Source organism: Lepidochelys kempii, chromosome 21, assembly GCF_965140285.1.
Source record: "Lepidochelys kempii isolate rLepKem1 chromosome 21, rLepKem1.hap1, whole genome shotgun sequence".
NCBI classification, from domain to species: Eukaryota; Metazoa; Chordata; order Testudines; family Cheloniidae; genus Lepidochelys; species Lepidochelys kempii.
The window spans coordinates 14,371,240-14,396,106 of NC_136400.1; the positions used below are offsets into that span (position 1 = coordinate 14,371,240).

The 24,867-nt window shown below is 43.1% G+C and overlaps 2 protein-coding genes across 6 annotated transcripts in view; one reads left to right on the top strand and one right to left on the bottom strand.

Moving 5' to 3' along the window:
* CEPT1 (choline/ethanolamine phosphotransferase 1) overlaps positions 1–24,867 on the bottom strand; it is a 78,875-nt gene that overhangs the window by 48,876 nt on the left and 5,132 nt on the right. Inside the window, exon 2 of one of the 2 annotated variants that reach the window (XM_073319812.2) lies at positions 5,663–5,886. The gene's annotated coding sequence lies outside the window, so the exon portion shown is untranslated. Of the gene's footprint in view, positions 1–743; positions 857–5,662; positions 5,887–24,867 lie in introns of those variants that run through there. The other variant, XM_073319813.2, reaches the window with a different exon arrangement.
* Positions 7–24,471, top strand: DRAM2 (DNA damage regulated autophagy modulator 2). 4 transcript variants are annotated; one of them, XM_073319820.2, is made up of 10 exons: positions 14–169; positions 8,489–8,751; positions 11,027–11,094; positions 12,071–12,210; positions 15,922–16,084; positions 19,128–19,210; positions 21,918–22,051; positions 23,130–23,166; positions 23,287–23,379; positions 24,091–24,471. In XM_073319820.2, exons 2-10 carry the CDS (start codon positions 8,621–8,623, stop codon positions 24,196–24,198), a joined length of 957 nt encoding a protein of 318 aa, XP_073175921.1. In that variant the 5' UTR covers positions 14–169; positions 8,489–8,620; the 3' UTR covers positions 24,199–24,471. The 4 variants fall into 4 exon arrangements, with proteins under 4 accessions (XP_073175924.1, XP_073175921.1, XP_073175923.1 ...); XM_073319821.2 differs by lacking the exon at positions 14–169 and adding an exon at positions 4,600–8,301; XM_073319823.2 differs by lacking the exons at positions 23,130–23,166; positions 24,091–24,471 and having other exon boundaries at positions 7–169; positions 23,287–23,372.

Sequence of the window (24,867 nt, forward strand, 5' to 3'; positions counted from 1 at the left end):
GCGGCGGGGGGGGGAGGGGTGACTCGGGAGCGCGCGCTGGGAGGTGGGTGTGGGAGCCCGGCTCGGGAGCGCGCGGGGCTGGGCGTGTGGCGCGCGCGGCCCGGGCTCACTGCCGTGCGCGCGCTGCCGGGTGCGGAGAGGCCATGGGGGTGAGGCAGGAGAGCCCGAGGTGAGGCACGCGCAGCGCGGGGGGCGGGGGGGGGGGGAGAGCGCGCGCTCCCCTCGGGGTCTGACAGGCACCGAGCCGGGTCCGAGTCCGCCCTGCCCCCCTCATCCCTACACTGCCCCGCCCCCATCCCCCACCCCCCCCGACACTGCCCCGATCTCCCCTCTCCGCACTGCCCCGCCCCACCCCCCACCCCCCGACACTGCCCCGCCCCCACCCCCCACCCCCCGACACTGCCCCGATCCCCCTCTCCGCACTGCCCCGCCCCCACCCCCCACCCCCCGACACTGCCCTGATCCCCCCGTATCCCTTCCCCCCACTTCCCGCCCCCCACCTCCCTCCAGTCCACTGCCCTCACACCTCCCCTGCCCGCCTCCAGCCCCCCACCCCCTCCCGCCACTGACCTGCCCCACTAACTCTTCCCTTTACACCTCCCATTGTCCTGATCCAGCCCCCCACGCCCCTTCCTGCCCTGTCCCACTGACTCTCTTCCTGCCTCCTGTTACCCTTCCCCGCTGATTCTCTCCGTCCTGGTGTTATCCCGCCCCTTCCAGAGCCCCTCACCCTTCCTGCTTACTTTACTGGTGCTTTTTCCTTTGGGATCGCCTTTCTAAAGCTTCACCACTGTCCAGCCCCTTTTAAAATCTTCCCTTCAGCCTGGCTCAGGTCAGACTTTGTGGTGTGTATCTCCAGGCTTACTCCGTGTTTCTCTGGGCTTTCCACCCCGCCTCCTCCTTTTTAGTCACCTTAGCTTTACCTTTAACTTTTACCCTGACGATACAATACTCAAGTGAACCTTTTTGACACATCTAATGACTCCACCCTCTCCGTTCTTTGTGCTTGTCTTAACAAAGTAATGTGTGCCTGCTTGCTTCAACACAATGTCTCAGGGATGGAAATACTTATCTCAGATAGAGCTCATTTTCGTTCATCTCCTATCCCTTCCTGAGGGGGTCATGCTGTATCTTTCATTTAACTCCTGTATTCCTGGATGTCATCCTTACCTCAGAATTTTCCTTCTTTCACAGCTGCTGTTGGGATTTCTGTTTACTCTGCAATACAGTCCATCTAAGCAACTATTACAGCCTCTCATCTTTATTATTACAAAATCCCTTTTCCATAGCCTCATAAAGTCCTAGATCTCTCTACTTAATCATGTGCAGAATGTTCCTGCACACCACACACATTGGAAGAAACAAAACCACATCACACCTGTCTTCAAAGGAGTTTTCAGGTTTTTAAGCTCTTCATTGACTTTCTCCAGCCTATTGATTCCCCCCACCTCATCTCTGCCCCCTTCACCCCACTGTTTTACCCCTGCAGTTGTGGGAGTTCTCTCCTCTCCAGTTCTGCCTTTTTTCAGATTTCATTTAAAAGCATCTTTACTAGTCCTTGCCTAGTCCTGATAATTACCTATAATTACACTTGATAAATAATGCAAGAGGGAGAGAGAAATTAAGTGCTTTAATATATTCTATCCAACAGAAGGCTAAAAAAAACTCCTTAAGAAAATGGAAATAAAGAGCCAGAGACTGAGATAAGTATTTTTAAATAGTTAAATACATCAGGAATAAAGACGCCTACATTTGTGACTATCTAGACCAGTTGGCAATATAGTGCCCATCTTTAAAAAAGGGAAGAAGGAGAATCCTGGGAACTACAGGCCAGTCAGCCTCACCTCAGTCTCTGGAAAAATCATGGATCAGGTCCTCAAGGAATCAATTTTGAAGCACTTTGAGGAGAGGAAAGTGATCAGGAACAGTCAACATGGATTCACCAAGGGCAAGTCATGCCTGACTAATCTAATTGCCTTCTATGACGAGATAACTGGCTCTGTGGATGAGGGGAAAGCAGTGGACATGTTGTTCCTTGACTTTAGCAAAGCTTTTGACACGGTCTCCCACAGTATTCTTGCCAGCAAGTTAAAGAAGTATGGGCTGGATGAATGGACTATAAGGTGGATAGAAAGTTGGCTAGATTGTCGGGCTCAACGAGTAGTGATCAATGGCTCCATGTCTAGTTGGCAGCTGGGATCAAGTGGAGTGCCCCAAGAGTCGGTCCTGGGGCCGGTTTTGTTCAATATCTTCATAAATGATCTAGAGGATGGTGTGGATTGCACCCTCAGCAAGTTTGCGGATGACACTAAACTGGGAGGAGAGGTAGATACGCTGGAGGATAGGGATAGGATACAGAGGGACCTAGACAAATTAGAGAATTGGGCCAAAAGAAATCTGATGAGGTTCAGCAAGGACTAGGGCAGAGTCCTGCACTTAGGACTGAAGAATCCCATGCACCGCTACAGACTAGGGACCGAATGGCTAAGCAGCAGTTGTGCAGAAAAGGACTTAGGGGTTACAGTGGACGAGAAGCTGGTATGAGTCAACAGTGTGCCCTTGTTGCCAAGAAGGCCAATGGCATTTTGGGCTGTATAAGTAGGGGCATTGCCAGCAGATCGAGGGACGTGATTGTTCCCCTCTATTCGACATTGGTGAGGCCTCATCTGGAGTACTGTGTCCAGTTTTGGCCCCCACACTACAAGAAGGATGTGGAAAAATTGGAAAATGTCCAGCGGAGGGCAACAAAAATGGATAGGGGACTGGAACACATGAGTTATGAGGAGAGGCTGAGGGAACTGGGATTGTTTAGTCTGCGGAAGAGAATGAGGGGGGATTTGATAGCTGCTTTCAACTACCTGAAAGAGGGTTCCAAAGAGGGTGGATCTCGACTGTTCTCAGTGGTAGCAGTTGACAGAACAAGGAGTAATGGTCTCAAGTTGCAGTTGGGGAGGCTTAAGTTGGATATTAGGAAAAACTTTTTCACTAGGAGAGTGGTGAAACACTGGAATGTGTTACCTAGGGAGGTGGTGGAATCTCCTTCCTTAGAAGTTTTTAAGGTCAGGCTTGACAAAGCCCTGGCTGGGATGATTTAGTTGGGGCTTAGGGCTTTGAGCAGGGGGTTGGACTAGGTGACCTCCTGAGGTACCTTCCAACCCTGATAGTCTATGATTCTATGATTATGACGTAGCAAGGGTGTTAAAGTATTTGTTTACATAATTCTTTACATAGAAGGTAATAGGACATCTTCATAGAGTAAATTGTTAATAATCATTTATACAATACCATAAATGTACACCGCACTTTACAGATAAAGTGAAGACACACTTCCTTCTCTGTTTACACTGTGCAGGGCCTACCTATACACGAGCATCTGCCCACGTAGCTCCAATTGCACAATACGGTCCTTAATTAGACAATTTAAAAAAAAAGAGGCAGGACACAGGGCAGCTGTCTAGGTGAGGGGCCATGGGAGAGTAGAAGAATTTTTAGAAGTGAGTTTTAAAGAGAAATTTGAAAGAGTTGAGAAGGGGTGCTTGGTGGACAAAATATGCAAGGCTTTTCTAAGCACAGGAAGTTGCTACTGTGAATTAATTTTGTACACAGAATCCTGGCTTTGGATGTTCACAAAAGCACAATTATATGGACTGTCACCTGTATGCTTTCATGTACATCCTTGCCATTCTTCAGACAGTCTGACCTTGTGCTACATCTTAATATTACAGTGACCTTATGCATAGATTAAATAAATACATTAGTCAAACTGATATTGCACAGTTAAGCATGCCAAGTCAGGAAATTCCAAAGTTGAAGCTGTGAGTATTGCATTGTGATATAGTTGATTACATCATCATGTTTCTCAAATACTACAGTACATCATATCATCTTTTCTATGCCTTTAGCTAGATCTACAGAATTTTGTATGTTTGTCACTTCTTGTATATGTCTGCTGATTTAGTTGCTTTAATAGTCCAGTATACAATAACTAACTTTTTTATGGTTTCAGAGTTAGTTACAGCCGTGTTAGTCTGTATCCGTAAAAAGAAAAGGAGGACTTGTGGCACCTTAGAGACTAACAAATTTATTAGAGCATGAGCTTTTGTGAGCTACAGCTCACTTCATCACTTCATCTCTTTGGACCCTTACATCTACTAGGCTTAACCAGTTTCTGTGTTCTTTGTTTCTCAAATGTAAGACTGGCCTTGTGGTTAAAGCACAAGACCATGATTTTGTAGAACTGGGCTCTAGTCTTAGCTTCCTGGTTGGAGCCAGTAGCAAACGACATGAAGTGATGAAGTGAGCTGTAGCTTGCGAAAGCTTATACTCTAATAAATTGGTTAGTCTCTAAGGTGCCACACGTCCTCCTGTTCTTTTTAACTTTTTTATGACAAATTCTCTGCTCGCTAAAGTTGGTAACTAAATTAAAGTAGGTTTCAGAGTAGCAGCCGTGTTAGTCTGTATTCGCAAAAAGAACAGGAGGACGTGTGGCACCTTAGAGACTAACCAATTTATTTGAGCATCAGCTTTCGTGAGTTACAGGTGCATCCGATGAAGCGAGCTGTAGCTCACGAAAGCTCATGCTCTAATAAATTGGTTAGTCTCTAAGGTGCCACAAGTCCTCCTGTTCTTTTTGTAAATTAAAGTACCTTACATTTAACAGGATTCTTTTCCTTTGGAGACAGTTACATTTCTGAACAGGAGTTCAGTATTGTATCTCACAAGCTGTTTCTCAGACAGAGTTGTATAGTCTTATTTCCGACTTATCTTTTATGTGGATTTGTACATTAGTATTTTTGCTATGCTCAAACTATCTTAATAAAGCTCAAATTTTACTTATGACATTCTTCAATTTCTCATAAGAACCTGTGTGTAGAGTTTGTGCTTATTTGCCACTGGTGTGAAAGTTATGACTATATTTCTAACCACGCAGGTACAACACTTAAACATACTGAGTTGTGACTTTTAAGCCAAAGACTTTTAAAAATAGTGAATCCTGGGTTCTTTTTATGTATGGTATTTGAGTCTTCAAAGCTCTTGTTTTCAAGTTTGTTTTTCACAAAGGCAGAAAATTACTTTAATTTTAAAAAATGAAAGCTGAGATTCTAGTATAGTGACATGGCTTTTGGGGGAGGGGCTTTAAGAAAATCCTCAGTAAAATCAGAACAGTTGGCAGCGTTGAATTAGTGGTGAAATTGTATAGCTTGTGTGATGCAGGAGGTCAGACTGGGTGATTAATGGTCACTTCTGGCCTTAAAATCTATAAGCCTAAACCCCTTATTTGACATCTTACTGTCCTGTTATATTGACACTTTTCTTTATGTGTTCTGATAACACTTCCAATTAGGTCTGTCAAAGGTTTAAAATAATTAATCGGGAGATTAAAAAATAATCACAATTAATCACAGTTTTAATCGCACTGTTAATAATCGAATACCATTTATTTAAATATTTTTGGATGTTTTCTGCATTTTCAAATATATTGATTTCAGTTACAAATCAGAATACAAAGTAAAGCTCACTTGATATTATTTTTTAGTACAAATATTCGCACTGTAAAAAGATAAACAAAAGAAATAGTATTTTTCAGTTCACCTCTTACAAGTACTGTGGTGCAATCTCTTAATCGTGAAAGTTGAACTTACAAATGTAGAATTGTTTTTACCTGTTTTGGGATTTTTTAGCCTAACCTAACTGTCCAGAGGACATGTTTCCATGCTGATGACAGGTTCTGCTCAATAATGATCCAAAGCAGTGCAGACCAACGCACGTTCATTTTCATCATCTGAGGCAGATGCCACTAACAGAAGGTTGATTTTCTTTTTTGGTGGTTCAGGTTCTGTAGTTTCTGCATCGGAGTGTTGCTCTTTTAAGACTCTGACAGCAATCCTATAATGGAAGTTCATGAAAGTGCTAGTGTTATTTTATTAATAGCTTGAAAATGAAATATTAAATGCCAGAAAGTTAGTACATGGGCACTTCAGATTCCCACCCTACCTTAATTCTGCCTCTGCATCCCCATCCACCTTCCACTTCCATGCTAGAGACTGTCATGCATCATAGCAAAATACATCTGCCTTTTTGTTGTATTTGTTTTGTTTTTGTTGTATGATGTAACCCACACCCGCTCTTCAGGTTTTAGCAAGTACAAAGTAGGTTTCTGTCTCATGTCAAGAGAGTTCCAGAGCCTGATTAATGGCAGCTGGTTATGCTTAGAATCTACACCCCATACTTGAAGACGTCCCCAAATTTATCAGCAAGTGGTGGACAGAGGATTGGTGCTGGTGTAGCATGTAAGACCCAGACTGAGGGGGCAAAGGAGCAAGAGTACTTAAATTAGTGACCAACCTCAGGGAAGTAGCTGAGGGAGGGATACCTGGCAGCCATGTGCTGTCAAGCATGGCCTCCACACAAATCCTACACCCGTCCATGGGGAAAGGTCAGAATAAAGACATCACTGAGGGAAATGGGATACTCTGGGATTTCAGGGCAGTATGCAAAGAGTGGGTAAGATGAAGGTATATGTCTGGCCTGTCTCATAGGGGTTGGATCAATTCATATCAGAAGGGTAATCTGGATAGAATAAATTCTCCAGCCCTCTGGAACATGGAGGAGGTTGTCAGCTCTGGACTATATTTTTTCTTCTCTTCATATCCTTCTTCTGTTCCTGCTCTTTCTCCTGCCTTTATGCTTGCCCTTTGGACTCTTTGCCTGCCACCCCCTGTTCTCCTTCCTCCTACTACTCCACTTCCTGTCAGTCTATTATCTGTCAGAGTTCACAGCTGAGGCAGGAGCAGATGCAGGCTGGAATTGGGGTGGGCTAGCTGGGAAACAGGTACAGACTAGAGCAGGAGCCGCAGTAAGGGCAGTGTTCCCAGACAAGTAGTGACATTGAGCAGACTAGAGAGGCTGCTTCCCAGGAGCCTATGTACCTTCCTTGAGATCACCTGGTGGGATCTCGCCTGTGGGTTGGCTGAACGCTGTAGGTAACTGATGACTCATTACACTCAAGCAGGCTCAGAGATAACACAGGGATGAGACCTCCCACTTTATCTCCCAATTCCTCACTCTGACACCCATCTCTCCCTCTCTGACTCGCCTTCTGCTCTTTTCTTGGAATCTAGTTTCTTCTCTCACTTCCCCATCCACTGGCTAGAGAGGAGGACCCTCCTCATCACTTTCAGATTCTCTCTTCCCGTACCTCCCCTTCCTATCTGTCTAGTCTCTCTCTCCCCCTCCATGGGATCCTCCATCACTCTGGCTCCCTCAGTCTCTGTTCCTGTACTTTGATGACTGGCTCTCTCTATTCCTGTCCCTGCAACTGACCACCCTCATTCTGGTTAGTTTGAATGTTGTATTTCCAGTCCAGCTGTGGACTAACTCTGCACTGCCTTATTCATCATCTGGCCCTGCTCTTTTCTGAGGGTTCTGTCTTTGACCTCTCTCTGATCACCACTCTCTCTACATTGCTCACTTCTCCTCGTCTTCTTTGTCCTATCCCTTGCTCTGTTCACAGTCTCCAATCTTTCATCTCTTTGGACCCTTACATCCACTAAGCTTAACCAGTTTCTGTGACCTTTGTTTCTCAAATGTAAGACTGGCCTTGTGGTTAAAGCACAAGACCGTGATTTTGTAGAACTGGGCTCTATTCTTAGTTTCCAGGTTGGAGCCAGTAGCAAACTATTTCCCCCCCAGCGGCAAGGAAGGAGTTACGGTTCCTTCCCTGTGCTCTTGTGGGGGTGACACAGCTACACATTGTGCCTGTACATCTTGCTCTGTATGAAGGGTAACCTCGCTCTGAGGCTCCGATGTTCAAAACCGGATAGGTGTATAAACGCAGCATGAGGTACTTAACTAACTCAGTGTGTAAGTGGAACTTCCTCTCCAGCTGGATTAGGTGGTGGTTGTCTCTGAGGGTCCTGGATGGCAGCAGCCAGTTCTTGCCAAAAGAAATCTATGCACATATTTACTGATTTAAGTGTGAGATTGTAAAGTGTCTGGAGAGCTTCAGATAGAAGGTGCTCAAAAAGTGCAAGAGTTACTAATATTTCTGTATCGTCAGGTCACTTTGTAAATATGCCCAATTTGTTGTTAATGGCAGTTGTAGAACCTTTCGTTTCCTCTGTTGGTAAAACTGTCACTGAGGCATATTCTGTACTCACTGCACTCACTATCCTCCCTGATCCCTGGAGCTTAACCTTGAAGAGGTTTTATGCACAAAAAGAGTCGAAGAATCACAACATAGTGGCTCTCCTGACACAGCTGTGGAAGCAGACACATGTGGAAGCAGACAAAATGACATCAGTGAGTTTCTTCTCTAGTTTTCTTCTGTGAGTTGCAGAATGAAAGTTTCCAAAAGAAGTTTCTGCTTTTCACTTTAAAGTTACTTATGGGTTGTAAGGGCAGTGACTTCCTGTAAGCGTCGTGTTGTGCTTTCAGTGGCACTGACTAAATCCAATTTGTCTTCTCTTACTGTGGCTGTTTATAACAGGAAGCGCATGGAGACTGCATGTTAACACAGTTGCCACTTTGGCTTCAAGAAGAGAAAACCACTGAGACAAAACCAAAGATTTTTTGCCTATTCGATTCTTCACAGCGTTTGGATTTGTGAAACAGTGCTGCAATGTGGTGGTTCCAGCAAGGCCTCTGTTTCTTGCCTTCGGCTTTGGTTGTTTGGTCAGCCGCTTCTTTCATATTTTCATACATTACCGCAATCCTTCTACGTCACATTGACCCTTTGGTGCCCTACATCAGGTCAGTAAAACTCTTAACTGTTGCACTGTTAACAATACCACAGTATTCATGCCAGAACTGGCCTTTCTTTTTTGCGCAAATGTTTCCCCTAACCTTTTAAAAATTGTAGTTTAAAATGTATAGTTTTGGGATTAGCAGTTCTAACATTAAACTAAGAAGATATTTAAAACAAAAACATCAATACTTGTCTTGGTAATTTAATTTAGTTTAATTTTTTGAACACAAACATTTACATTTTAAAGTTTTCATGGCTTATGTTAATGTCATCACAATATCACTGGGTATTTTAGTGATCGCTAGAGATGTTGGGTAATTGGAGGCACAGAGTCATAGAATAAATATCTGAATCCAGAGTTCTTGTTCTATGACGCCAGTTCTCAGCCTCTTCTGTGTTTGGACTCACCCAGACACACCCTCCTTTCTAGCCATACGGGAAGGGCCGGATGGTTACAACCTTCTCCCCTCCCTTGCAATCTTGAGATTGGGAACCCCTGTTCCTTGACAATATGGCTTTTTCATTTGAAACGTAGGCTTTTTCCTCTTTGGTTTTAACATGTTTTTTAACTTAAATCAGTTGCTGGTGCAGGGTCATAGACAACCGTGAGTAATTCTTAGTTCTGCTAACCAAGCACAGTCACAGAATTTAACATCTCTCTGGAAGTACTAAGGGTCTGCATGTGCCTCTGCTACTGTCCTCCTTCAGATGGCTGGACCTACCATCATCTTCCCTCTCTAATTTCTCCTCCATTTGGTGGAAGGACTGGCAGCCTTCACAAATTGGTCCATTGGCTATTGAGCTGCTAGAGATGAGCTGTAACTGCCCATATCAGAAAAGGTATCATGTTTTGTGCAAATTACAAAAAATTCTATCTTTCCAGCACAAAACCTAGGGACAATTAGCTTTCTGTGAGTTCCAGAATGTATATTTAGATCTAATCTCTCATATTCCTTAGTTTAGTGCTCTTCTGTGTCATGTGGTTTACTCTCACTTAGGCCAGGATTTCAGTGTTACCTTCTGATTCAGGCTTTTTTTAAAAAAAACAAAACAGAATTTTTAGCTGCTGTTTTATAACGTTGTTAGTCATATAAAATGAGATTCACCCCATGCAGAAAGCCAGCCCCAGGGCTATTTGCCACTTAATTCCTTCTTGGGTCCTCAGAATAGGGTTTAAAGGGATGTAAACAGTTCCTAGGCCTTATGCTGGGCTTTGTAAAGCCTTTGCACTGTAAAGCCTTTGCACTGGGGCTTTACAGGTTAAATTAGCAGTGAGAACTTTTCACTCATTGTTTAATCTCTTTAAAATTCTCCTTTCTAACATTTCTTCTTACTTATGTGGGTATGGCAGCTTCACCCTTAGGGTTTGAGACACCAGCCTGCCTGCGGGCTTAATGCCCAATCTTTCCCTTTGTTATGATTAATGCTGCTGCTTTTTCGATCTCCTGATAGATTTACTCAGAGTTCCACCGTGGTGCAGTGGAGATACAGAAATATCAGGCAAGATTTTCCTGAGATTTTGAGAGCCAAATTTGAGACACTTTAAAGGAGCCCTTTTTTCAGAAAGTGCTGAGCATCCACTTTAGAAAGTGAGGCCCCATTAAAGTATTTCAAGTTGGACACCCAAAAATGGAGGCTCCCAACCTATTAGTCATTTTTGAATATCTTGACCCTCATTTATAAGGGTAAAAATTTAACTCTGCAAGTCTGCCTTGTTTATAGTGAATCAGGCAGATGTTTGGTTGTGTGCAGTGAATAACATATGGGACCACATGTTGAACACTTAAAGATAAAAAATAATGAACAGCTCCCGCATTTACTGTATACAGTCCAGCCTGCACACTAAATGATGCAAGTGTCCTTTGAAAAATGAGTGATTATGTAATTAAAATCTGTATTGTAATCTATATGTCCAGTTGGAACCTTAACTTTGGCCTTTCCAGACTTCAGAGTGCATCATTTTACAGCCTTAACTGTCTTTTAACTTTTGATGTAGAATTAACATAAACAAAGAGGATAGCTATGTTGGTTTGTACATATTGTTCCTGTTCTAAAACCATTGTGCCCATAACAAAAAGGCAGTCATGTTGGCTTCTGCAGCCCTAGAAATTAGCACAGTAAATTGCTTAAATAGTGTACAACAAAATAGGTGAAACTGCTTTGAATGGTTCATGACCCTGTTTCTCCTTTCCTTTCCTCCTCTTATAAAGATGCATTTCTGTGGTGGGAATTTACAGTACATGACGGAGAACCGTATTTCTTATACTGTTTTTCTTACAGTGACACAGGGACAATACCTCCTGAAAGATGCTTATTTGGGATTATGTTAAATATTTCCACTTTCTTAGGTAAGTAGTTAAAATGACCTCTAGTACATTGTAAACACTTCTGGAATACAAATTATTAAACAGGAGCGCTAAGTTACTTATTTATAAGTAATGCCTTACTTATAGTTTCATTATTACTAAATTACCCATAATTCCCAGACAAAAGCTACATTAAGAGAGTGAGGCTGAGAGTACAGATCAGTTATTTAGGGTGAAATGCATTACAGGACTGTTGTAATTATCCCCAAACCAAGCATTTATTAGTGCAGGAAACTCTAAGGTGCCACAAGTACTCCTTTTCTTTTTATGGATACAGGCTAACACGGCTGCTACTCTGAAACCTGTCATAGCTAAGGTTAAGCTTAAAAGAAATCAAGACATGTTAAGGTATGAAAATGCACATTTATGACATGTCCATAACCTTAACTGTGCCCAGTAGTGACATCATCGGGGAAGTGGACTCTCATATGTCTTTAAAAATCAGTTTAATCTAATCTGGGATCACAAACACTACATGCCTTTATCAGAAGATATTTGCATTTCTGTCACTTCACTTCATTTCCTGGCTTGAGTTCCTCACTTTGCTCTCTTAGGGCTTGTCTTCACTAGTCGCTAAATCAGCATTGCTGTGATCGATGCAGCAGCTTCGATTTACTGGGTCTGGTGAAGACATGATAAGTCGATGGCAGAGCGCTCTCCTGTTGATTTCAGTACTCCACCTCCTCGAGAGGTGGAAGCTATATCAACAGGAGAGCATCTCCCATCAACATAGTGCAGCGTAGACACCGCTGTAAGTCGATCTAAGCTACGTCGACTTAAGTTAAATGATTTACGTAATTTAACTAGCGTAATTTAGATTGACTTCCTTCATTAGTGTAGACCACACCTTAATGTAGTTTTTAAATAATGACCTCTGTCTCTCATATCACCTTACAGTAGACAAGAATAGTTTCCTTGTTTACGTAAGCCTCACTGCATTTGGATTGTTTGTTCACAGGTATTGCCACTGTGTATGTTCGCTATAAACAAGTGTATGCTCTGAGTCCAGGAGAACTCAAGATCGCCAGATTAAATAAGGCTGGCTTTACACTCGGAATGATAAGCTGCTTTGGACTTTGCATTATTGCCAACTTCCAGGTTTGTGTTCTGTCTGCAGTTTTCTGGATGTTATAGTGGAAGGACAATTCAGTATTTTGGACCAGATTTCAGAGGTGATGAGCCCCCACTGACTTAAGTTATAGCTCTGGGTGCGCACCACCTCTGAAAAACAGGTCCTTTATGTATGTTTTCTTTCAAAACAAGACATTTTTGGACGAATTACAAGCCCTAGTAACCTCTGTCCTTCTCCTGTCTCTCAACTGTCTATTTTTCTCTACAACATTATCTTCCTTTTCAAAGTTTTCCCTCTCTCAAACTGATAACCTTTTAAATATTCACACCACAAGCAAGAAACGCCATATGCAAAGCTTCTGGGTGTCACTGTCTGATGGCAACAGTCATGCATTTGGCAGCCATGTCATGCACGTCCGCGTCTCAGTTGGAGTCTCTTGCATCCAGCGGATCTGCCAAAAGGATGCTGGCATTTGCCTGCAGTTATGCAGCTTTTTGGCAGCTGCAATGCCTGCTGAGCAAGGATCCAGGTGCCTCCTTCCCCTGCTGGATTAGGGCCAGGAATGAGAAGCCAGGAGGTGGCGAGAGCATGTGGTGGGAGCAGAAACACAAGGTGAGGAGCTTGATACTGGCCTCAGGCTCCAGCCTCCTCTCTTCCCCCAAATCCAGTTGTACCACATGATCTATAACACATAGCCCCTGTCCACTGGGAGCCCCAGCACCCACTGTCCCCAGCCGCCCCCAGGGGCTTTAGCACTTCCTATCCTTCCACAGGCCCAGCACTTCTTGACATCCCAGCAAGCACCCATCTAGCTACTCCTTCTTCCCTGTGCCCACTCACCTACCATGGCTAGAGATGCCAGGTTTTATTCAGCTCCATGTCCTAACCGCACCAATGATCAAGGGATGATGTGTTTGACTAAGCCTAAATTTAGGGTTATTTGCAAGTTAGTTAATTAAATACTACACATAAAATGGCACATGGTACAAACCAGAACTTGGCAGCTATGCTTATTAGCGTATTTGACTACCAGTGCTGGCAAGGAGGATCCCACAGAAAAAGGAAGGAGCCAAAAAAAGAAATTCGATTCCACTAACTACAGAAGATAAATCAAGAGGGGGCAGAAAGAGGAGTAAGATCAAAGGGTGAGCAAAAGGATTCCAGAGGGGGACACCAAGCAGAGAACCCCAGATAGTGGTCGATGCAGAAACTGTTGAGGGTGTCAGTGGATGCTGTCTCGTAGAACTCTGCCCAGATGGGTACATGTGAGAGGCCAAAGGTTCGTCTGCAAGGAAAAATTGACAGGTATAGCAAGAGCAGAATAATTGAATACTTATTGTGCTATAGCTACGCAGGTCAATTTTCCTGTGCAGACGAGCCCAAAGAAAATTTCTCTGTTGATCTCTACACTGTCAATACAGAAAAACATATTTGACCACGGGATGGCAGTATAGCAGCGCACAATTTAAATTCTGATTTCTACAGTACAGGTGCAGAGTCAGCCTTGGGAATTTATTGGCGTTTGATTAAATACGTGGCCAGATTTCGTAAGGGCCTGGATGATTTCATTACCATTAATCTCATCTGCAGTTATGTCGCTGAAATAAGGGGAACCCAGTCTCAGGGTTTAGGGCATAAGATGATCTGCGGAGCGAGGAGGAATCGATCATGCACAGTCAGTCAGGTGCATTTTTTTCCCTACCTTCCTTCTCAGCACCAGGAACTGGTCACTGTCCAAAGACAAAACACTTGTCTGAGTGCCTCCACAATCTGATTTTCTATGGGAAACCCTGTGTTTCTTTGATAATAGTCGAGTCGATTCCATCTTTTACAGTTTGTTACTGTTACATTTTGAAGTATGTATTCTACTTAAGGTGTGATTCCGTTCTACCTCTAAAATAAGTAGAAGTGACCCTTTCTTATTCAAAGGAGCCACTGCTGGTTTTAATGCCAAGCTTTTATTGTTCTTAACCCCTGTTAGAATTGAAGAGCGAACATACCTAAGAGGGAGTAAGGTGAAATTTATCCGTTTACTTTATTACTGGTGGTGATGGACAAGTGACTCCAGCTGGTTTGAGTGTGCAGAACTGGCAGTCAGGAAGGACTCATACACTGAGCCAATTTCATCTAAAGTGATTGAGACACAAACAGAGAACCCCATGAGTCCATTTTTACAGAGTCACTTTTCAGAGTAGAACCAGAACCACTAGGTTTTAGCCTGTATTGTGTGATCCTGTTGTGTTCATAAACTTAGATGTTAGGATAGAAGGGGTTAATAGGCCGTCTAATCCCTGATCCCTGCCCTCATCTGCGTAATCGCAGGGCTTCCTTTATCCAGCTTCAGTGTTGTATCCCCGTTTTCTCTGAATACATCTTGTGACAGGACCTTGATGATTTCTTGTCATTAAACTACAGGCCTCCTTGGACAAGTAGCATACAGCCAGATTTTCAAGAGTGGTTACTGACTACAGGCGACTTGACAGTTGTGTGTGTCCAACTTGACACACTTTGTGCATCATTTACAAAAGTGCTGAGCACCTGCAGTGCCTAGTGGCTTGAAGTGGAGCTGCAAGTGCTGTGCAACTCAAAGTCAGGCCCCAAGCCTCTCAAGTTGGGAACCCAAAAATCAGTGGCCTTTTTGAAAAGGTCAGCTTTGAATTCTGTGCCTTGGCTTTCTCATCTGTAAAATGGAAATGTGAATACTTACCCACAAAGGACATGTAAGGGTCAGTTTTTTCATAAAAAAAAATAGTTTGATCCTCAGATGGAAGACTCTGTGTACGTGCAGGTTACTGGTACTATTCTCATCATGATATTATTCCATTGTCTGATGGGCCTATTCTCATTTTACTTGCTTCAAACCTCCTGAATAATTCCTCCACTTCCTTTTTGCTAGTACTGTTCAGTTATTTACAGACCAGTCTCATTAAGGCTGTATTTCACACAGCCATCCTAGGAGTCAGTTTGTCATCTTTTCATTATTAAATGAGAATCTGTGACTTGACACTGAGTTTTTTGTGTCCGAATGATGGGAAGTGATGACAGATGAACTAGTTTAATTGAGAACACTGAGTGTTGGAGGGTTAAGCTTAACAACAACACTATTATAAGAAGTATGTGGCCAATGAAAGCTGAGTAAAAGCTTTTATTCTTCCATGGTGATGAGCCCCCCCACCCCTAGGTAACTAAAAACAAGGGTTGTTTTAAAAAACAAAAGAAGTTCATGCTGTTATGCTCAAGTCCATGAACTGTTAACATAGCTCTAGTTATTGCACTAACTAACTAAAAGTTATCGCAACAAACTAAAAGCCCTGCTGTTCTGGCCAGTTTATTAAAATCTCTGCTCTTGAGTAAAGTGTCACAGGAACTTTAAGGACCGCAAGTGGCCAAGACCTTAGTTTTATGTTTCATCTGAAAGACTGGCCCTCCGGCAGCCAATTGCTCCATGACAACATGTACTGACAGAGAGTTGGCAGCTGCTGAATTACTGCTAACCCACGTGTGGATTTCCTTTGAAGGTCTCCCATCGAAGTACTGACTCTGTCCCAGCACTGCTTAACTTGAGAGATGTGAGGAGATCACAGTTAGAGGTGATGGCAGCTGCAGGCAAAGCTTTTACAGAAATAAATTGTCTGAGCTTTGATAGAGTGGAGCTATCAGCACTGCAATAAGCTAAATTGTGTTCTGTATATTTTATGTACATATTATATTTTATTTATATCTGTCTTTCCATCTAGAAATATACTCTGTTTTATATGCACGTAGTTGGAGCCTGTCTAACGTTTGGAATAGGAGCCATTTACATACTGGTTCAGACTATTCTTTCCTACATGATGCAGCCAAAAATTTTTTGGATCCGAGTGATCGTGTTACTCTGGTGTGGATCAAGCATAGCAAGCAGTATCCTTTGTTGTGAAATACAAGTAATACTAGTAGTACAAGCTAGATCATAAAATAGAGTAAGTTTGTGAAAAATGTGCAAAGAAACTTGTAGGGTCTTTTGTCGTCTTTCATTTAGAGTATGGAAGTGTGCTCTAGGTTAAGATACATCTTAAATCCATTTCAAAATGTAAACTAGTACAGAATGCACAAGATCACAGGACAAAAAATAGGAACTGATCACAGAACTAAAAATTAGCAGTAGCTTAGGTACAAGTAATCATGACTTGATCACTTGTTATGTGCAAATATATAATACTGGTTTGGACTCTATATACATTTGGTGTTTTTAAAAGGGCCAGTTTCACAAAGCTGAAAATAAGTATGAGCCAAACCAGTTGACAAAGGATTTAAACCAAAAAATAATGGATAATTGGGAACTATTTAAGAACATTTTACTAGATACCCAAAGAGCCACACTAAAGAAAAGGCCATACTGGATTAAAAAAAACAAAAACCACTAGCCAATCTAGTATAGATGGGAAGTGAAAGTAGCTATTTAAAATAACTCTCATCCACCCACAAAATGGAAGAAAGGGCAAGTTGATAGCTTCTGAATTATATTAATACTATGAATTGTAGAAAATTGGTAAGGGAAGCAAAAGGAGTAATCTATGGCCAGCAGCGTTAATCACCTTATTATCCTTAAGTATAGGATTCCTTTTGTTCCTAACAATGGTATTGGTCCATTACTAGCTGGACATGGTTGACCTGTCAAAAAGAAACTGAAAAGGTAAAAGTGTTCAATAAATATTTCTGTTCTGTATTTGGGGAAAAGTCAGGTGATATAAATATATCATATGGTGATGAAATACTCTCCATTCCAATTGTGATTAAGGAGGATGTTAGAGAGCAACTACTAAAGCTAGACATTTTAAAAATTATCTGGTGTGATTAACTTGCACCCAAGAGTTTTAAAGGAGCTGAAGTTGATGTAATGTACCTTGACTTGACAGGGTAGTGCACTACATTTTGATAAGAAACTACAAGAGTCCAAAATCAACATGGCTCACATTAAACAGATTAAAAACTGGCTGGCAGGTCTCAAAATGTAATTATAAATGGGGAATCATCATTGAGCAGGTGTATATCAACTGGCGTCCTCCAGGGTTTCGTTCAGAGCCCCACACTATTTAATATTTTTAGTTAATGACTTGGAAGAACACAAAATTACTGATAAAGTTTGCAGATGAAGATTGGGGAGAGTGGTAAATAATGAAGAGGACAGGTTGCGGATATAGAGCGATCTGGACTGCTTTGTAAAGTGATTGCAAGTAGATAGCTTGTGTTAACAGAACTCCATAGAAAGTCATACATCTAGACCCCAGAAGGTGGCCATACAGCATCAGGGCCCCTACAGCATGGGAAGCAGTGACTGAAAGACACCTGGACAATCAGCTGAACATGAGTTCTTAGTGCAGTGTTGTAGCCAAAAAGGCTCATGAGATCTTTGGATGTATAAATGAGAATATTGAGTAGGGAGGTTTTATTACTTCTGTAAATGGTCTTGCAACCACTACTGCAATACTGTGTCCCCTGTTGGTGTCCACAGTTCAAGAAGGATGTTGATTAATTGGAGAGGGTTCAGAAGAGAGCGAAGAAAAAGATGAAAGGATTGCAAACAATGTTTTCAGCGCTAGGCTCAAGGAGCTCAAACTGTTTAGCTTAACAAAGGGTGACTTGATTATAGTTTAAATAATTGCATGGGGAAGAACAAACTGATAAGAGGGCTCTTCAGTCTAAGAGACAAAAATATAACAATATCCAGTGGCTGGAAATTGAAGCTGGACAAATTCAGACTAGAAGTAAGGAACAAGTTAACAACAAGGGCAGTTAGCCATTGGAACAACTTACTAAGGATTGTGCTGGATTCTTCATCACTGGAAGTTTTTAAATCAAGTTTTGATGTTTTTCTAAAAGATCTGTGCTAGTTCAAACAGCAATTAGTTCAAGAAGTCCTATAGTCTGTGTTATACATGAAGTCAGACTTGATCACAATTGTCCTTTCTGGTCTTAGAATCCATAAATCTACCCCTTCCCACTTGTGCTGTGCTGTCATCCAAACAGCAGCCATGTGATTCCCCACCACCACAACTTCCACTGATTCACTGTTCCCACCCCATTAATTATTTTTTTAAGGACTGAAGGAATTCATTGACTAAGAATCTCAGTTATCGGTGGGGAGATCAGACCCATCTCCAGAGGCAGCGCAGACCCGGAGCTTCCTGCAGCCAGAGGAGGTACCTGGAGGTGCATCTGATCTCTGCCCAAGAGCAGCCGTGCAGGGGAAGAGCAAGTCCTGTCCTTCCCCAGCTCAGTAGGGAGTCAGACTTTGGGCTTTTGTTTCCACGGCTCCCACCAGGGCTCAGGGTGCCCATTTTTCCAAGGGGCCCGCAAATTGGCTGGGGCCCCTGGGCACGGGCCCATGCATTAATCTGCCACTGGCCTGGACTAACAACTAGGAGCCCCTGGCTGAGGCATTCCCAGCGGATAGGGGAGATCACACTCACCGCCACCTCCGGGAGCTTCTTCCAGCTACCCTAAGCTCAATGGCTGCTGCCTTCAGAGCCCAGCACAGAAGTGAGGATGGCAATCCCGTGACTCCCCACACCAGCTTTGCAACTGCCCCATGACCCCCTTTTGGGTCAGGACCCCCACAGTTACACCACCATGAATTTCAGATGTAAACATCTGAAAAAGTGAAATTGACTAATTTTCAAATCCTATGGCTGTGAAATTGGCCAGAATGGACCATGAATTTGGTAGGGCCCTAGTTATGGGGTAAGAAACTACACTTTTGTTGCAAAGAGTAACTTTCTGTTTCACCTCAAGGTTACTGTTCATTATGGTAAACACGTCTTATCTTGGCATTTCAGAGCCCAAGGTCCCATCCATTTATGTAGATACCTGGCCGCAGGGTGAAACTTAGTCTAGACTTTAACTGGAACATTCTTTCCAAATTTGCCATTTAGCATCTTGCATCTTCCTTACCTTGTTTCTCTAGTGTTTGTTTCTTCGGTCCTTTTGTACAGTGGCCTGTATGGAACTGACCTAGTACAGAAGCTGCACTGGAACCCACAGGAGAAAGTAAGTCTGATTTTGAGAGCGGGGAGGAAAAGGTAGGACAATTCCATAAAGGACAGTGTGTCCATTTAGCATTGGAGAAAGTGTTCCATGTATGAAGGCTAATGCAGACTTTCTAACTGATGGGAATGCCCAGGCTGCTGGATTGCCTGGATCACAATGGTGAGGGGATGGAAGTTTGCTTATCCTTGGAGAATAAGAGGGGCCGAAGGGGAGAACACAAGAGCTGCTGCTACTTTCTTGTGTGTTTCTCACTAACTCTTAAGTTTTATTCAGAAACCATGTTAATTCATAGGTGTAAGGGGACAAAGTAAAGACTGATCATTTAACAAACTGTTTCCAAATTTCCTGTATTTGCTTTTCTGTGCTTAATTTCTCACTGTTGCATCTACAGTTTTCCTTTAAATCAAAGTGTACATCTCTCCCATGCTTTCGATGACCTTCAGTTGCAAATATAGACAAATGCATGAACAACTGAGAATTACCATAAAACATTTTCAGTAGATGGAACAAATGAACTTTTGCTGTTTGAGCAAATATGAGATGGCTTGCCCAGTTGCTACTCAGTACAAGTAAGGGTTGCAGAATCAAGCCCTAAATTAGACTAGAAACCTTGAGAAGTGTTAATGAATGAAGGACGTTGTGAGGATTACTACAGTGAAAAGAACTTAAAGAAGTTATTAGGTACAGGCTCTGTAACCATTGGTAAAAGTACAGGTTTAATGACTAGCAGCTGCTGTGCTGTACATGACCTGCTTTGTCTTCGCTCACCACAAAGTTATGATCAGAATTGTCAGCCAACAAGATTCTTTACGGTCACATTTTAACATGGTAGCATTTTGCATTGAAGATGAAGCCTGTGTGTTCATTGCTGTTTGGTGGGTTACTGAAGTGGGTATGAGAGATTAATAGGAAAAATCAGGGTGGGGGCAGGGATAGCTCAGTGGTTTGAGCATTGGCCTGCTAAACCCAAGGTTATGAGTTCAATCCTTGAGGGGGCCATTTAGGGATCTGGGGCAAACTTTGGGGATTGGTCCTGCTTTGAGCAGGGGGTTGGACTAGATGACCTCCTGAGGTCCCTTCTAACCCTGATATTCTATGATTCTATGAATGGAGAAAGAGGGAAGAGCAGGGGACAAAAGAGGGAAGAAGAGAGGAAAGTGGGCAAGTCAAAGCTACATGTGATGTAGCTATACTTTGTTAGTTGACCTTTAGAGGCCATTATGTAGTAAAGCAACAATCTAGCCCCCAATATACATTAGAAGCAATGTGTACAAGGTACATGAGTTCCAAAAAATAGTGAGTTAGGAGCTGTCATCCATCTGCACATGACGCTTTAGAAGCGTGAGCAACAAGGGTGATGTCGTGGTGGGAGTCTGCTATAGACCACCGGACCAGGGGGATGAGGTGGACGAGGCTTTCTTCCGGCAACTCGCAGAAGCTACTAGATCGCACGCCCTCGTTCTCATGGGCGACTTCAGTCATCCTGATATCTGCTGGGAGAGCAATACAGTGGTGCACAGACAATCCAGGAAGATTTTGGAAACTGTAGGGGACAATTTCTTGGTGCAAGTGCTGGAGGAACCAACTAGGGGCGGAGCTGTTCTTGACCTGCTACTCACAAACCGGGAAGAATTATTAGGGGAAGCAAAAGTGGATGGGAACCTGGGAGGCAGTGACCATGAGATGGTTGAGTTCAGGATCCTGACACAAGTAAGAAAGGAAAGCAGCAGAATACGGACCCTGGACTTCAGAAAAGCAGACTTTGACTCCCTCAGGGAACTGATGGGCAAGATCCCCTGGGAGAATAACATGAGGGGGAAAGGAGTCCAGGAGAGCTGGCTGTATTTTAAAGAATCCTTATTGAGGTTACAGGGAGAAACCATCCCGATGTGTAGAAAGAATAGTAAATATGGCTAAGCGACCAGCTTGGCTTAACAGTGAAATCCTTGCTGATCTTAAACACAAAAAAGAGGCTTACAAGAAGTGGAAGATTGGACAAATGACCAGGGATGAATATATAAATATTGCTCGGGCATGTAGGAATGAAATCAGGAAGGCTAAATCACACCTGGAGTTGCAGCTAGCGAGGGATGTTAAGAGTAACAAGAAGGGTTTCTTCAGGTATGTTGGCAATAAGAAGAAAGCCAAGGAAAGTGTGGGCCCCTTACTGAATGAGGGAGGCAACCTAGTGACAGAGGATGTGGAAAAAGCTAATGTACTCAATGCTTTTTTTGCCTCTGTCTTCACGAACAAGGTCAGCTCCCAGACTACTGCACTGGGCAGCACAGCACGGGGAGGAGGTGGCCAGCCCTCTGTGAAGGAAGAAGTGATTCGGGACTATTTAGAAAAACTGGACATGCACAAGTCCATGGGGCCGGATGCATTGCATCCGAGAGTGCTAAAGGAATTGGCGGATGTGATTGCAGAGCCATTGGCCATTATCTTTGAAAAATCATGGCGATCCAGGGAAGTCCCGGAAGACTGGAAAAAGGCTAGTGTAGTGCCCATCTTTAAAAAAGGGAAGGAGGAGGATCCTGGGAACTACAGGCCGGTCAGCTTCACCTCAGTCCCCGGAAAAATCATGGAGCATGTCCTCAAGGAATCAATTCTGAAGCACTTAGACAAGAGGAAAGTGATCAGGAACAGTCAGCATGGATTCACCAAGGCAAAGTCATGCCTGACTAATCTAATTGCCTTCTATGATTAGATAACTGGTTCTGTGGATGAAGGGAAAGCAGTGGACATGTTATTCCTCGACTTTAGCAAAGCTTTTGACACGGTCTCCCACAGTATTCTTGTCAGCAAGTTAAAGAAGTATGGGCTGGATGGATGCACTACAAGGTGGGTAGAAAGTTGGCTAGATTGTCGGGATCAATGAGTAGTGATCAATGGCTCCATGTCTAGTTGGCAGCCGGTATCAAGTGGAGTGCCCCAAGGGTCAGTCCTGGGGCCGGTTTTGTTCAATATCTTCATTAATGATCTGGAGGATGGTGTGGATTGCACCCTCAGCAAGTTTGCAGATGACACTAAACTGGGAGGAGAGGTAGATACGCTGGAGGGTAGGGATAGGATACAGAGGGCCCTAGAAAAATTGGAGGATTGGGCCAAAAGAAATCTGATGAGGTTCAACAAGGACAAGTGCAGAGTCTTGCACTTAGGACGGAAAAATCCAATGCACCGCTACAGACTAGGGACCGAATGGCTAGGCAGCAGTTCTGCAGAGGAGGACCTAGGGGTGACAGTGGACGAGAAGCTGGATATGAGTCAACAGTGTGCCCTTGTTGCCAAGAAGGCCAATGGCATTTTGGGCTGTATACGTAGGGGCATTGCCAGCAGATCGAGGGACGTGATCATTCCCCTCTATTCGACACTGGTGAGGCCTCATCTGGAGTACTGCGTCCAGTTTTGGGCCCCACACTACAAGAAGGATGTGCAAAAATTGGAGAGGGTCCAGTGAAGAGCAACAAAAATTATTAGAGATCTGGAACACGTGACTTATGAGGAGAGGCTGAGGGAACTGAGATTGTTTAGTCTACGGAAGCGAAGAATGAGGGGGGATTTGATAGCTGCTTTTAACTACCTGAAAGATGGATCCAAAGAGGATGGATCTTGACTATTCTCAGTGATAGCAGATGACAGGACAAGGAATAATGGTCTCAAGTTGCAGTTGGGAAGATTTAGGTTGGATATTAGGAAAAACTTTTTCACTAGGAGGGTGGTGAAACACCAGAATGCGTTACCTAGGGAGGTGGTGGAATCCCCTTCCTTAGACGTTTTTAAGGTCAGGCTTGACAAAGCCCTGGCTGGGATGACTTAGTTGGGATTGGTCCTGCTCTGGGCAGGGGGTTGGACTAGATGGCCTCCTGAGGTCCCTTCCAACTCTGTTTTTCTATGATTCTATGATCTCTGCACCCCTCAGGGGAAAGAATACTTCACCCTTTCCTCCCAGACACCAGGTAAATTCAGCTTATTTCATTCTATTATGAAAGAGTTTGAAAGGCAGAAATATAAGCCTTCTACTACTAGAGACTGAAAAAGCAGTCTCACTACATAGATGTATTTTCTCTTCAATACAGGGCTACATAGTTCACATCATCAGCACAATCTCAGAATGGTCTCTGGCTTTCTCCTTCCTCAGCTTTTTCCTCACCTACATCCGTGATTTTCAGGTAAGGCGCAGTTCGTGTCCAATGCTTTGTATAGCCTGAGACTCATGAAATAAAATTAACATCCTTCATCAAATATCAGAGCTGGTAAACTCAGCCCCACCAGCCTAGTTACAACAATACACCTTTCTTTTGATTGTCTTGGGATCCTACCCTGAAAGAGCAGCAAGGTAAACATGGTCCCATCTTACTCAATAGATTTTCTTTGTGCTGTATCCCTAAGGTATATCTACTGAGGGACCAGAATTAGCTTTCACTACTTTCATACCCTATATGTGCTGCAGAGCTATCATAGCTCAGGAAATAACATGGAAAATAGCACAAGAGAGGAATGTTTCAGAAAATTCTTGGTTAGTGAAAACAGGGGATTAGAATGAAAACTCTTTTGCGACCTATCTCTAGCAACCTCTGTCTGCACCTGCAGTCACCTATAGATCAGCTGATTATCTCCCTCCTGAGCTGTGAAAACTTTCACACCCTGAACAGCCGTGAGAGAAGTTTGGACAATGCCATATTATTTCCTCATGGGTCTCTCAGGGCTATTTGAGTTACTAATATTTCGCTTTCTTAGCAGGCAAGTAGTTTTTGGAGTGATATGCATTTCAGGGTGCTTGGACTTGGCTGTAGAAGCTACTCTGGGGAAAGAGCAGAGTAAGTAGTGGAGCTCTGCTAACTTATGTTATTTTTTTTCTCTCTCATTTTTTTCTATTACAGAAAATTTCCTTGCGTGCGGATGTCAGTTTAAGTGGACACAATGTTTGCAATACACCCAATAGCTTTGTGGCTGATGAACACACACTGTTGATTGGAGGACGTTTATAACTAAGTGGGAGAGAAAACACTTTCTCAGCTTTTATATCTCAGGAATTTAGAAAGTAGCAATAATACTAACAATTTATATAAGCGTTTGTATAAAAAATTCCATCCAATTGAAGAGGAGACTAAATTCAATCACTTTGACACATAAAGGGTTTTGCTGTTAACCCACATAGCAATGCAAAGGTGATTAATAATCAGTATTATCAATAACCTGTAATACATTTCTGCACTTATACATTTTATAGAATGAAGAATAAAATGGACATTGGAAAGTTGTGAGTGTCTCTGCTGATTCGGTCCATGCGTTCTGCACGCACAGCAAGGCCTTGGACAAGATTCCAAGCTGTTTCCACTCCGGGCCTGATACAACTCCCATGAAAGTCAGTTGCAATGAATGGGAAGATGTATTGAATGAGGATTAGCTACATAGATGGGCATAGGTGGAGAGGAGTTATACCTTATCATTTTGACAAATGCATATGCACAAGGGGCCAAATTAAAGGTTGTACAGCCTTAATTCTGGCATTTCATACCTTTTGAGAGCTTGACTTTGCAACCTTAATATTCTTACATAGTTTTGTAGGTAGTTTCCCAGATTTTAAAAAAGCAAATGGGGTGGGGAGGACGGAACCACATTCCACCATGTGACATATTGACACTAATATGGCTCAT

What these genes read in the sequence shown, in the direction of transcription:
- DRAM2 (XM_073319820.2), top strand. Translation starts at nt 8,621, where the DNA reads ATGTGGTGGTTCCAGCAAGGCCTCTGTTTCTTGCCTTCGGCTTTGGTT. An exon ending in CCTTTGGTGCCCTACATCAG is followed by an intron (nt 8,752 to 11,026) that starts GTCAGTAAAACT and finishes TTTTTCTTACAG; the next exon opens with TGACACAGGGACAATACCTC. An exon ending in TGGATCAAGCATAGCAAGCA is followed by an intron (nt 16,085 to 19,127) that starts GTATCCTTTGTT and finishes TTGTTTCTCTAG; the next exon opens with TGTTTGTTTCTTCGGTCCTT.